The sequence below is a fragment of the Ochotona curzoniae genome, unplaced genomic scaffold (genome assembly GCF_017591425.1).
Source record: "Ochotona curzoniae isolate NIBS_2020 unplaced genomic scaffold, NIBS_Ocur_1.0 contig_2599, whole genome shotgun sequence".
In the NCBI taxonomy this organism is placed as follows: domain Eukaryota; kingdom Metazoa; phylum Chordata; class Mammalia; order Lagomorpha; family Ochotonidae; genus Ochotona; species Ochotona curzoniae.
In genome coordinates, this window is record NW_024465520.1 from 3,686,289 (window position 1) to 3,699,762 (window position 13,474).

The 13,474-nt window shown below is 39.8% G+C and overlaps 1 protein-coding gene across 1 annotated transcript in view; it reads right to left on the bottom strand.

Moving 5' to 3' along the window:
* PLOD2 (procollagen-lysine,2-oxoglutarate 5-dioxygenase 2) overlaps positions 1–13,474 on the bottom strand; it is a 51,785-nt gene that overhangs the window by 22,918 nt on the left and 15,393 nt on the right. The window contains exons 4-7 of the mRNA XM_040974895.1: positions 5,172–5,335; positions 3,966–4,078; positions 2,576–2,639; positions 201–298 (exon numbers count right to left, since the gene is read on the bottom strand). Coding sequence (XP_040830829.1) covers positions 201–298; positions 2,576–2,639; positions 3,966–4,078; positions 5,172–5,335 — 439 coding nt within the window. The remainder of the gene's footprint in view (positions 1–200; positions 299–2,575; positions 2,640–3,965; positions 4,079–5,171; positions 5,336–13,474) is intronic.

Sequence of the window (13,474 nt, forward strand, 5' to 3'; positions counted from 1 at the left end):
ACTCCGGTGAGCAAAAATCATCAGTGTGATTAATTAATATTAAACCAGACGTTACGCTGTTAAAAAAAAAAAGTCAATAAGTAACTGGAACAAAGGAAAGCATTTTTCGTCAATTCTCACAAAATAATAATGAAAGACAACATTGTGTAGAGTGTATTTCTCAGAAATGCACGGCTAGGCAAGCAGTGACTATGACTCACCTTGGTGGGTCCATTTCCATTAAGCAGCACTGGTAATGTTTCATAAAATGTGTTCTTGACTCGGGTTCTGTTATTTTCAAATTTTAAAACAACTTCATCTAGGTTCAAAAGAAAAAAACTTCAACACGCATGCGTGAGAGTGGTTATACTCTGTATCTGGGGAATGTTTGTCCTCTCCAAGTCAGCAGATAGCCATTATGAACCGGAACCCTGGCGGTGACACAGACACCGAAATTGACTGGAGAATGCCTCCCCCATGCATCCCACCCGGTGCCACCCATGCACTGGCAGGTACGAGGAACCCATCTTCTCTTCGTTGACAGTAAATTGATGCACAGACATTACAGTGTTGTTTGAACCTTCTCATCTGTAGGTCTACTGGTGTCTACATTGCCAGGTTATTAGGAAGACAGCAGCAATGCATGTCCAGTAAATAGAACACTGCTTGGTCTAGGCAGGGTTCCCACAATTGGCTACAACGACAGAAGTGCCAGTTCTATTGAGGCTACACCACACGATATAGCTGAAATGCTACGGGACAGTGTGTAGCAGGTTAAGTTTCAAACTGTGATGCCATTATCCTTTATACATGCCAGTTCAAATCCTGGCCAATGAACTTCTGATCTGCCTTGCTGCAATGACCTGGGAAAGCAACTGGAGGATGGTCCAAGTGTGAGGACCCCCGCATCCATGTAGGGGACTTGTAAGAGGCTCCCGGCTTCAGCCAGACCCTGTCCAGGCATTTGAGTGGTGAACCAACAGATGGAAACCTGTGTTCTCTCTCTCTCTCCCTCTCTCTGTCCCTATAAAGCAAATAAACACACACATCTTTTCCAAAATTCGGACATGCTCCAATTGTTCAGAAACACAAAATTCTGAGAATTTATTTTTTTTCTTCCCAGGTTCCTTTGTTCATATTTCCTTGGCGCTCAAATAAATGTTTTTCATTCTGAGAGTCACTTTATCATATGAACTGTACCAAACAGTATTGAATTTCAATATATTTTTAATTTTCAAGGGATTAATGAATTAAGATCTTCTAATAGTGTTTTGTATGCTAATTTGCTTTATCAAGATATGTGTATCTTAGGGTAGGCATTGTGGTGTAACGGCTTATGTTGTCTGCAATGCTGGCATCCCACATGGGTACTAGTACAAACTCTAGCTGTTCCATTTCCAGTCCAGCTCCCCACTCATCTGCCTGGTAAAGCAGCAGAAGATGGTCCAAGTCCCTGGGCTCCTGCACCCACACTGGACACTGTGATGAAGCCCTGGCTGCCGAGGCCCTTTGGGAACTGAACAAGAGGATGGGAGGGCTCCCCATACCAACTCCCTCTCTCTCTATCTCTACAACATCATCTTCCAAATAAATAATTTAGATCTTTTAAAAATATATGTGTGCAATGTAACTCTGCAAAAACACGCACAAGCACACATGCATATATACACTGCCAGTGTGCACACGAACACATACACACATACATATGCACAATTTCAGAGTCTACCTGTCTAGTTGGCACTGAGACACAGAGCGAAAGGGAAATATACACAGAACCTGCAGAATATGGGTCTGGATCCTCTTGCTGCTCTGGAGATAAACAGACCCAGTGCCTAAACCAGGCTCATGCCAGCATAGGGTAAGAGTGACGTACAATTACCCACAGCTCACTGCATACTCATTGTAACATATTTGTACACTAAGCAACACACCCGCCAGCCACCATAACAGGACACATTAGACCACATAGGGACAAAAACCAGAGGGTGGTTAGAGTCTGAGAAATTTCCATCTACTTTCCAGAAAAAATTCTGAATACTATTTCCTCCTACACATATGTGTCTCCTCTTTCATTGAACAGTCCATACAATATTCACTGAAGATGAAGCCACACTCTCCCTCTGGAATGTGTTCTGTTCATTTTCTCAATGAAATGTTTTTCTGCTTCTTATTCACTCTTCTGATTCGCTCATAAATTCTTGCAGCGAAGACAAGAACTTCATTACCAGGTATTTCTTGCTGGCCTACACTGTTACACCTTTCAACGGGATCCACTCTTCCTCGGTAATTCTCAATACAAGCACCTCACCTTGAAAACTGTGCAACACATATGTATTATCTATAACCACAAGTGGTGAAGACACTAGACTTTAAGGCAAGAGGGATATCATTTCCAAAATAGTTTTAATATCAAATGATTTTGACTGATTATACTAAACTATATTAAGTTCAACTCAAGATCAATGCTAGTTCAAGGATTGCAATATCTATCCTGTAACCTTACCATACATCCAAACTGAATATAACAAAGGAAAAGCAGCTGAAAACACAGGTAATGATTATGGATATCAGCAACCCCCATACTGAAAGCACATACCTACAGCTCCATTTAAAGTCTGGAAAATTTTACATTTGTGATCCAATGTGATGTTAAAAGATTCCTACAAAAATAAGAATGGAGATAATATTGAAAAGGACAAAATAACAAAAACACTTACCACTATCATGACAATACGTTTTGTTCTTTAAAGGAATTTAAAGTTTAAAAATCCAAAGCTCGATTCTCAATGAAACTATTTACTATATCTTGACAATAGGATGTTGGTCTCTGCCATTGTCCATGCCCGCAATGATGGGCATTTGACTATTTATGAAGAACTATAAATAGTAATAATATAGGGGAGGGGGACAAGGAACTTAGGGAGGGGACAGGGGAAATTCCAGGGTCTATGGAACTGCATCACAAAATGGTGATAATACTAAATAATCATTCACACAAAAATATAAAAATAAAAACAATAAGAAAAACAAAAAAAGTTCAACATACTGCTAATGAAATGACACTTGTTCTAAACATTTATTAGTATTTTAAATTCCATGCATCATTTCTTTAGAAAAAAGGAGAAAATGGGTGTAATTTATTCTAATTTATATTAATTCAATTAAGGCATGTGTATCCTAGTGTGTGTGTTGGGCGTTATGTAACCTCTTACATTCCTACATTAAGGTAAACTATTGTATAGATGATTTTGCTTTAAATTGAGTGACTAATTTTTGACCATTTGAAATAAACTCTCTTCTTCATGGTTAAAAAAAAAGATTAAAAATCTTATATGTTAAGTGTCTAATGAAAATAATTAAATGACTGAAGTATTTAGATAAGACACAAGTCTAGCGAATTTCAAAGCACGGTAAAACATCGCTTAATACATAATTTTAAAAAATTGTACAACAGTGTCTGTCATAGTAAACTATGAAACAACGTATTGTAGATAGATAAAATTTCCATCAAATCTGAAAATTTTGTTTAACATTTTTCCAAAATTTCAAGTGAATCAGTTCCAGGAATGGGGCAAATGATTACCGTCCCCAACATTCTCCCCTAAATAGCATAACTCAAATCCTCAATATTCTTCTATTGTATGTTTAAAATAAAAGACAAAATAATCCTTGTAGTCACATCAACATACTTTTTTCAAAAAATGCATGAGGAAGCAATAAGAATTTTCTAGACAGAGACATGATGTCTACTATTCTATCTCCCAGCTAACCACAATACAGATGCAAGGGCTGGAACATCCTGTGCAAAGATGCATAATTTGAGCATTTCAAATAGCATCTAAACTGCCAGGCCAAACACCTTTGTAAGAAATCCTATCACCCTTCAATTACCACTGAAATACTTTGTTCTGAATAATTTCACATTAACATAATACAAAAGAACAGCGGCGCAAACAATCAAATCGTTAGAAAGCATTTGCTGTTACCCTTTTCAAAGGATCGATGTAAATTTTAGTATAAAAGAGCTGATCATCATCGTTATCTTGGAGAGCCCACTGTTGCACTATTCGGTTGATATATGGAGCATAGCCAATAAATCCTGCAACGAAGCAGGGAGAGAGAGTGTCAAAAAAACATGTAGAATTCACAGACCAAAGTCCAGCTCTAATGAATTGCACTCATCTCAAGTTGAGACTCTTTCCTCCCTTAGAGATTTCAGAGTTCATTGTGAAAGAAGTTATTGGTTGCCTTTTGTTTTCTGAATAAGCTGTACGGAGTGAGTGTTATTACAAACTTGAACACAGAAACACTCAGAGACTCCTTAAGAAAAAAAAAAAAAAAAGCATATTCCTAACTTGGACCTAAAAGACAAATGTATTCTTTCCAACATTCCTAAGAGAAAAAGACTGACTAAGAAAGAAAGTAAAATGAAGAATTTCCCCCCTCTGATCTGGAATGCTCTTTTGGGATCCTACACGGAAGATTCACTATTTCTGAAAGAAAATCCTTAACACTGTGGTTTTCACGTCCATGCCGAAGAGGTTCATCTCAGGAATGTCGGATTTGTCACTGCCTGCAAACATCCCAAACACATCCTACATCCGGGATATTTCGGGAATTTTTTCCATTACTTGAAGCAGTCATTACTGTGCCTGCTAAACCATTTTCTGGCTAGGTTCTGTAAGTCATAGTCTGGAAAAGGGAAGTCTAAAATTGGAGTGTTCCTTTTGGCATTAGAGCTCAAGCATCAAGTCGGCCAATAACGGTCTATAAACAGGCATGCAACAAGATCGTTTTTCCTGTCGAGTTGTCCTCTACATTTAAGAAAAGCAGCCCGTTTACAATGCTCCATTGATATTCAATACTATTCAAATTTGGGCCAGTATTACTCCTGCGAATGGAAAAGAAAATCAAACTTTTTTTTCCTAGGAGAAGAAGTAAAACAAATAGGTCCAAGAAAATGCAAGACAAAATAAAAATATAACAAAAATCAATCATTAGATCAAAATTTTCTGGTATCCTTGCCACATTAAAAAGCTTGCTATGAAAGATATTACATCCCCTCCCCTGGCTGAAATAGAATACATTTAAAGTTGATTTGAATTGGCAGCTTTTTACTTCTGCTGGGAAGGTCTTCCCATTAGTGGCCCTACATTAGAACGGCACAAAGTCTCAGTGAGCACCTTACCCACCTGCTGAATTCAGGTAGGGTTTCCCGCTGTGCACAATGGGATACTTCTCAGCCAATCTCTTATCAGGCCACAGAAGTCCGTCTGCTGCAAACACCACTTTGTGGTTTGTCTTTTGGAATTTTTTTAAAATTTCTTCAGGACCACCAGCAAATATGACATGGAAGCTATTGAACATAACAATAGAAGAAGAAGTTTAAAAATAGAGTTATCAGAATTTAGGCACATAAACCAAGAAAAGAACGCTAGTAAAAGCCAGAATTTAGAATCCATGACAAGATTTATATTACTAAATACATACTACGTTAGACAAACTTCACTCCACTTGAGTTGTATCAGTTGTATTGAGCTATTAGTATTTATATTAGCAAACGAAGTCCAAATAAAATTTTATTGTCAATCTTAATTTTATAAAATGATCACTTATCGTTAAGATAGATATTCTAAAACAATGCTTAAGTATTAGAAATTTAATTGTTTGCTATATAATTGCACCAATGTGTGTAAAGTAGCAGTATTGTAGCCAACATAGTTTATGCAAGGTACAATTATTGCTAATATAATTTAGTAATTCAAACACAGTCATTTGCAGAAGCTCCCATCAAAACTATATTAGATTTCAACTCAAGTTAATTCATTATAATTTCTTAAGATTTTATTATCTTTGACAAAAATGTTTTTAGCTACTAAATGTCATCAATTTACATTCAGTACATAAATCACCATTCAGCCTGCAATTAAAAAATAAGAACATGTGTTCAGAAAACTGTACCTTTTAAAAGATCAATAAACTGAAAAACGCAGAAATTAACACTAGAATTGTATCATTTTCGTGCCACTGATTTTTCTGCAGGCTTTGTTCATCATAAAATTACAATGATTTAACAAAATGTGAAGTTAAAAAGCACCATCAGAGAAGTTTCCAATTGGTAATAAGTCCTCTATTTATTACAATCACAAACTCTTTTACTTTTTTTTTTTTTGTTCACTTCTGTGTACCTAAAGGCCAAGGTTTACAGAGAAAACCACTCAAAGATTTAATATTCCAGATGATAAGTATTAACTAAACTAAAGCTCTTGACAATCCCCCCACCCAAGTTCTTAGAGACAAAACTTTGGATATATTGCTATGATTTCTGACTAGAGAAGTTAATTCACTCCCAAGGAGGTAGTTAGTATGCCAGGCCAGTTATCAAACACCAAGCAGGATTCACTACCTTTCTTTATATCAATTAATTTATCAAAATGAAACACATTATTGCTCATCTCTGCTGTTACTATTCAGACTTGGGGCAGTGATGCAGATACATGCCCAGTCAGTTCTCTCATCGTTGATAACGGAATCACTGCCACGTAGGCAGGCACAGGGCTGCTCTGGAGCTACAGGTAAGGCAGGCTTAGTACTGTTCAAGAAAACCTGAGCAGAGTAAGGTACAGCAACCTATAGTCACAAAGTTACCTGCTCTCCACTTCCTCCCTCCCCTCTGCATGGTGAAGGAGAGTTTATGCTCTCATCATATAGGACATTTCCGAGTTACACGCATACACACAGACACACACACAAGAACCGGGGTCAGTGTGCTCATCCTGTGACGTAAGTCACTGCCTGTGAGCACTGGTTCAAATCCCAGCTCTTCTACTTATGAGCCATATCTCCACCGAGGGACCTAGCAAAACAACACAATGGTTCTACCTGTTGCACCATCTGGGAAGTAAACCAGCAGATGAAAAATAACTCTCTCTCTCCCCCCACTTCTCTGTGTGTGTGTGAGAGAGAGGGAGAAAGAGAGAGAAGGAGAGAGTCTTCCTCTAACCTTGCCTTTACAATTAAAAAAATCTTTTCTAAAAAAACACACTGGTACAAGGTTAATGCCAAACAGCTAAACTTTGTAATTGCAAAAACTATTTTTTAAGGTTGGTAAAAATAAAAGTTAAAAAAAAGGTTGGCAAAAATGGAGTTCAAATCAGTAAGAGATAGACTAATCCTTTATTTCACATTGCTCTGGACTTCAGTGGATTTAAACTTCATCCTTTATTTTCATTTCAATTACAAAAAATAATTTGCAATCAAAACATATCCATAATTTTATACCTAAACAGGCAGACAGATGTGGCTACTTGGTTTTATCTTTCTCCTCCTACAACCAATAGTTAGAAATTGTAACATAATCCTAAAAGTTATGCACAGCCCATTATTTGAAGTCTGTCAATTAGCTGTCAAACTCCAGTTCTGCCACTTGTTACAACGATAACCTGAGACTAGTTAATCCTGATAGAGTTCGGTTTCTTTGTAAACTGGGGAGGCCCTGTAACTCTGTTTTGCAAATAAATAAAAGTTTTTTTTAAAAAAAAATAGGAGGGAATAATATCAAAATATTATTATAATAATTAAAAATTCACAGCACCTATCATTGTTTACAACCAACAAAGTTAACAAAAACTAGGATTATCAACGAGGACTGAATACAAGAAAGGAAAGGATAACACGCTATTATAAGCCAGTATGGTAGCTAAAATAATTTTATTTTTAGCCGAATTATTTTCAAAGGAAAAACCTTCAGAAAGAATAAAACTGTTGCAACTCCAAACCAACTTTCACATCTATTAAACGTTGTATTAAACTAACAATGTAAAGCATCAGCAAGTTTCTTTTCTTCTATAGAAGCATTTTTCCCTCCAGAGTATTAGTTTGTTGACAATTTCTTTGATATTACACAATAGGACAAATGGCTATTCTACTGGGTAAATGAGCCATGGGAGACGAGACAAATAAACCAAATTCTCAGAGACTCTCAACACCAGCTTCAGAGATTCCCCAAGTGCAATGTCCATTTATGGGTAAAAGAGCGTATTTATGTCGCAGAATTTGCCATGGAAACAAACCGCTGTTGATTTCAGAAGCTTGCAGGAAGCATAGTATATTCAAAATTCAACCTGAGCATAAGATTCATTCATTCATATATACACATACACACACACACACACATACATAAATATATGGTATATCGTAAACAACTAATAAACAAGTCAGTAGTTTGAAAAAGACATGTTAGTGGCAAGTTTTACATTAAAAGTATAATATGTGTAAAGCATGCATTACACTTATTACATGCACTGCATTTATTCACAAATTGAGCCCTCCAGGGGTTCATGTCCCAGCTGCTCCATTTCCAGTACAGCTCCCTGCCTATGGCCTGGGGAAAGCAGCGGAGGATGGGCCAAGAACATTTCTTTGCCCCTGTCATTCACGTAGGCCACCTAGATGAAACTCCTGGCTCATGTTTTCATCGTCTTGCCATTTTGGCGATTAGGAAGTGAATCAGTACATGAAAGATTCTCTCCCCCTCATGTCCCATTTCTCCCCTCCCCTGTAACTCTTTCAAATAAATAGATACATCTAGAAATAAAAAAGATTTTGACTTTGAATACCATCCTAAGGTTACTGTAAGGTTTTCCATTCCATTCTAGTACCATTGCTATATCTATGTTTAAGTATGTTTTTGAAAGATATATTTATTTCTATTGGAAAGGCAAATATACAGAGAGGAGAAGAGACAGAGAGGAAGATTTTTCCATCTGATGGTTCACTCCCCAAGTGAGCGCAATGCCTGGAGCTGAGCCTATCCGAAACCAGAAGCCAAGAGCTTCCTTCCGGTCTCCCATGCATGTGCAGGGTTCCAAGGTTTGGGCCATCCTCGACTGCTTTCCCAGGCCACAAGCAGGGAGCTGGATGGGAAGCGGGGCTGCTAGGATTAGAACCGGCGCCCATATGGGATCCTGGCGCGTTCAAGGCGAGGACTTTAGCCATTAGGTCACCACACCAGACCCAATGTTTAAGTATTTTTAAAAAGTCTTCTGAACTTAAGTTAAAAGTTCTCAAAGGGCAAGCAAGTTTTTCTACTTAAAATTATTTTGGCTACCAAAGCTCTAATAGCCAATTGAAAATATGCAGAAGGGTTATAAAAATAATTCTCATAGGAATTCAGTACATTTAAACACTAAGTGTAAAATAAAATTTTCCACATTTTGCTGTGGTAAGTTTTCCTGGGCTCCCCAAAAGCCACAAGATTAGACCTTATGTGATCCTACTGAGTCTTCTGCCAGACTCACCAGCGTTCCTGCCCCAACAGGTCACTGGGATGTGTGCCAAACGCTCGTCCTGCTGCGTTCTGTTGTGGGGGCGCCATCAAGCGAGCCGTCCATCAGCTGAAACATCTGTCATTCAGCTTCTCAGGCTTTCTTTTCCATCACCTCTCTCAGCAAATATGTTGTCAAATTCTATTGATTCCACCCACTAAATCTATTTAGCATCCACATCCTTTCCAGTCACTAGATTCCTGTACCGGGTTCACTGGGAAACCCGACAAGGCCCCTGCACGATCCAGCCCCTCACCGCATCTCATTGAGACTTTCGGACATGCTATATCCATCACTGAATCTTCAGGTTTCCAACACGGGTCTAAACATTCAATAAACCTTTACTCTCTATGTTTAAAAAAAAAAAAAAAAAAAAAAACTTCTTTTATTTTCCTGGAAAAGTCAGATTTACAAAGAGGAGGAGAGAGAGAGAGAAAGATCTTCTGTCTACTGGCTCACTCCCCAAGGGGCTACAACGGCCAATGCTGCGCCAATTTGAACCCAGGAGCAAGGAACTCCTCTGGGTCTCCCATATGGGTGCAGGGACTCAAGGCTTTGAGCCGTGCTTGACTGCTGTCCGAGGCCACAGGTGGGGAGCTGAATGGGAAGCAGAGCAGCCAGGATTAGAACCAGCACCCATATGGGATCCTGGCGTGTACGAGTGAGGTCTTTACACTTTAGGCTATGGCGCTGAGCCCTCTGCCCTTTTTAAAACAACTCTTTTCAGTTTAGAGGCACAGATAGTTTCTGTTGCATGGATTCAACTCCACCCCTGCGGTGCAAAAGCAGCCACAGACAGTATGTAAACAAATGAGCAGAGATGGGTTCCTACAAAACCATTCACCAAGATCAGACAGTGGGCTTGGCAACAGCTACTGACCCCAATCCTGCAAAATAAAGCTTTAGTGAGTCAGCCTGGCATTAATACGCTTCCATTAAATAACGGGATCTAAAGCCAAAACAGATTTGCCATCCATGCCTTCTTTACTAGTGAAGTCACCGTTGCTTAACACATCTTTTTCTAATTGGGTCCCCAGCATCTGTCACCCAGGCCCATTTCCAACGTGTCCTTCTCGCCAAACTCCTGGTGGATCGGCATCACAGGAACAGGTCACTTCCTTCCTCCGAATTCAACCAAACATCCCTCTGGCTGCTCTTCATGCAACGTGTCAATCTTTTACTAGAGTGTTTGTTTATCCCTCTCCTAGGCGGGTTCACGTCTTGATTCATCTTTTTTGTATTTTGAAATCGGTCACTAAATATTTGTTGAACAAATGAGTGAATCGAGTGCATGAATCATCCCAAGCCTCCGCATGAAGCCAAAGCTACCGAGGAGCCAATAAACAAAGTGCCACAAGAGTGCCCTAGTTTGTTGTTTCTTCCAGCGCGTTCCAAACACTGGAGCAAACGACTGTAATTAAATAAACAATGCTGGCTTCTGAACGCTTGAATGAAGTCTCGCAAAAGAGAAGAAGAGAAGTCGCATCCCCCCCCCATAATTCATTCGTCACATCATCTCCCCGTGATGCTGGACAGGGTTATCACTTCTCACACAAGGAAACCATCAGAAAAAAAAAAAAAAAAAAAAACCAAATGAAAAAATAAGCAAAAGAAACTTCAAGTCATTTCGTCATCAAATGGATTAGATGACAATAATATCACAGTGGAAATGACTAAGCTTATTTTTAGGAATTTATGGGGAATTGTTCAACGAGTTCTCTGGCATCACATAGATACGATGTTGGGAGCTAAGCATGACTTCGGGGATTTCCTCTGCCTGGCATCTGATTCCACCTGCTGAGACTGTGCACGGGAAGAGCCAATGAGTACTGGGCAGTTATGGCTCATTTCCTCCAGACCATTTTCTCATGGAAGCCAAAGTGCTGAAACACTAGTACAGCAAGAGTGCAAGCAGCAGAGATGGAGGAGGGCACACCTCATTATCCACTGTGCCAGGAATTGGCATCTGTTTCTCAGCCAGTCAGCCTCTGTAGTTGTGAAATGATATTAATTGAATAAAATTGGGCCCAGCACGGTAGCCTAAGTGGTTAAAGCCCTCGCCTTGTACAGACCAGAATCCCATATGGGCACTGGTTCTAATCCCAGTGACCCCACTTTCCATCCAGGGCCCTGTTTGTGGCCTGGAAAAGCAGTAGATGGCCCAAAGTCTTGGAACCCTGCATCCACGTGGGAGATCCGGAAGAAGCTCCTGGCTCCTGGCTCCTGGTTTTAGACCAACTCAGCTATGTCTATTGCAGCCACTTGGAGAGTGAACCAGCAGATTCAAGATCTTTCTCTCTGTTGGGCCCGGCGCGGTGGCGCAGTGGTTAAGGTCCTCACCTTGCACTCCCAGGATCCCATATGGGCACCGGTTCTATCCCGGCAGCCCCGTTTCCCTTCCAGCTCCCTGCCTGTGGCCCAGGAAAGCAGTCAAGGATGGCCCAAAGCTTTGGGAACCTGCACCCGTGTGGGAGACCTGGAAGAGGCTCCTGGCTTCAGATCGGCATAGTATCGGCCGTTGCGCTCACTTGGGGAGTGAATCATCAGACGGAAGATCTTCCTCTCTGTCTCTCCTCTCTGTATATCCGCCTTTCCAATAAAAAAATATAAAAATAAATCTTAAAAAAAAAAAGATCTTTCTCTCTGTCTCTCTTCTTCTCTGTAAATCTGCCTTCCTTCCCAATAAAACTAAATGTCTTTTAAAAAATAAATTTTTTTTCTCAAATTCTAAAAGGACAGTTATGTTTGTCTCTTCAATATAAGATCTGTCAGCGCTTGGACACACTTTTGCACAAGTATTAATCTAAGCAATGGCGAAATAACTTTTTTAATGGCTAGCATTACGATGAAGGTCAGCTTTGGCAGATAAAACATATCCAGCACAGCTGAAAAGCAAATGTGTTCAGAGGGCAAGGTTTCTGTCCTAGTCGGCCACCGACCACAGCAGCTGATATCACATCCTGCGTGTAACACATAATTAATAATGCGTTCGCTAACCAAAGAGTGAGATGCAAGGAGCAGACAGTCTCACTTGGGAATACACAGGAACACGGCCAAGGAAATCCCACAGGCGCCACATACGGACATCAATCCGTGTAAGACAGACATGAACACCCATCACTTCCTGTGTGTGTCGCCTTCCTCACCTGCATTCCAACGCTTCTACTAACAGTAAATCCCAACAAGAAAACGTGAACAATTTGAAACCAGAAAAACAAAAAAATCCCTTATTCTGGGCTGAATCCCTCCACTGTGCGTGAGGTTGGATGAGCTGCCGAGCAGTGCGTTACATTTAAGCGACAGCTAAGAATGTCAATCTTATCTTCAAAAAACAAAATTAAAAAAAAAAAGCAAGCAAGAAAGAGATGGTATAGAAGCAAGGAAGCATGATATGTTTTGGCTTTCCTTCACCCCCAAATAATGAAATGTTGTCTGTGGTTAATGACTACGTTCCCTGCGTCGGCCCACTCAAACTGCCATCATCGCCAGGGAGGAGGAGACCGACAAATAAACCTGCCACTGCAAGGTCAAATTATAGATGTCGTATTTGGAAAGCTCTGCTTTCAGGAAATGCTTAGTCTGTCATCTGTGAAAGTATGTTAAGACAATATAAAAGGCAAGAATACCGGGTAGGCAATCGCAATCGCGAGATGGAAGATGTTTATTTCGTGAGCTACAAATAGCCTAGGATCCGCTCATCTGTAGAACACTGCATGTGAATTGCATTTTTGCAACACAAAAAAACAAAATTAAAACATTGTTTTTATGAATCGTTAGCAAAGTGATCTAATCTGATATGCCCTTTCATAATCATGGGGAAATAAACTGTTCTAAAGAAATTACACCAGCATTCAAGTTTCTTGGAAGATGTGCCTTCTTCTTCTGTATTAGTTTTGTGCAGTGTTTTGCTTATAGAGTCGGTGTGACATAAGTTCGAAACCCTAAAGGGTGAGATGTGCTCCTCTCTTTGTCCACAGTGCTTAGTTCAATGGCTGCAACGCATCCTGTGCTCAATAAACACAAGGTGAAAAGCTCGCTCCCGGAGCTTCCATTTGCAGCCAAATAATGTTCAACTAGAAGGCAGAAGAAACAGACATCGGCAGGTGCATGAACAATCGGAAGGCACATTATGGTACTCACAGCCCAATCCGATGTTCAAAATTCCATTT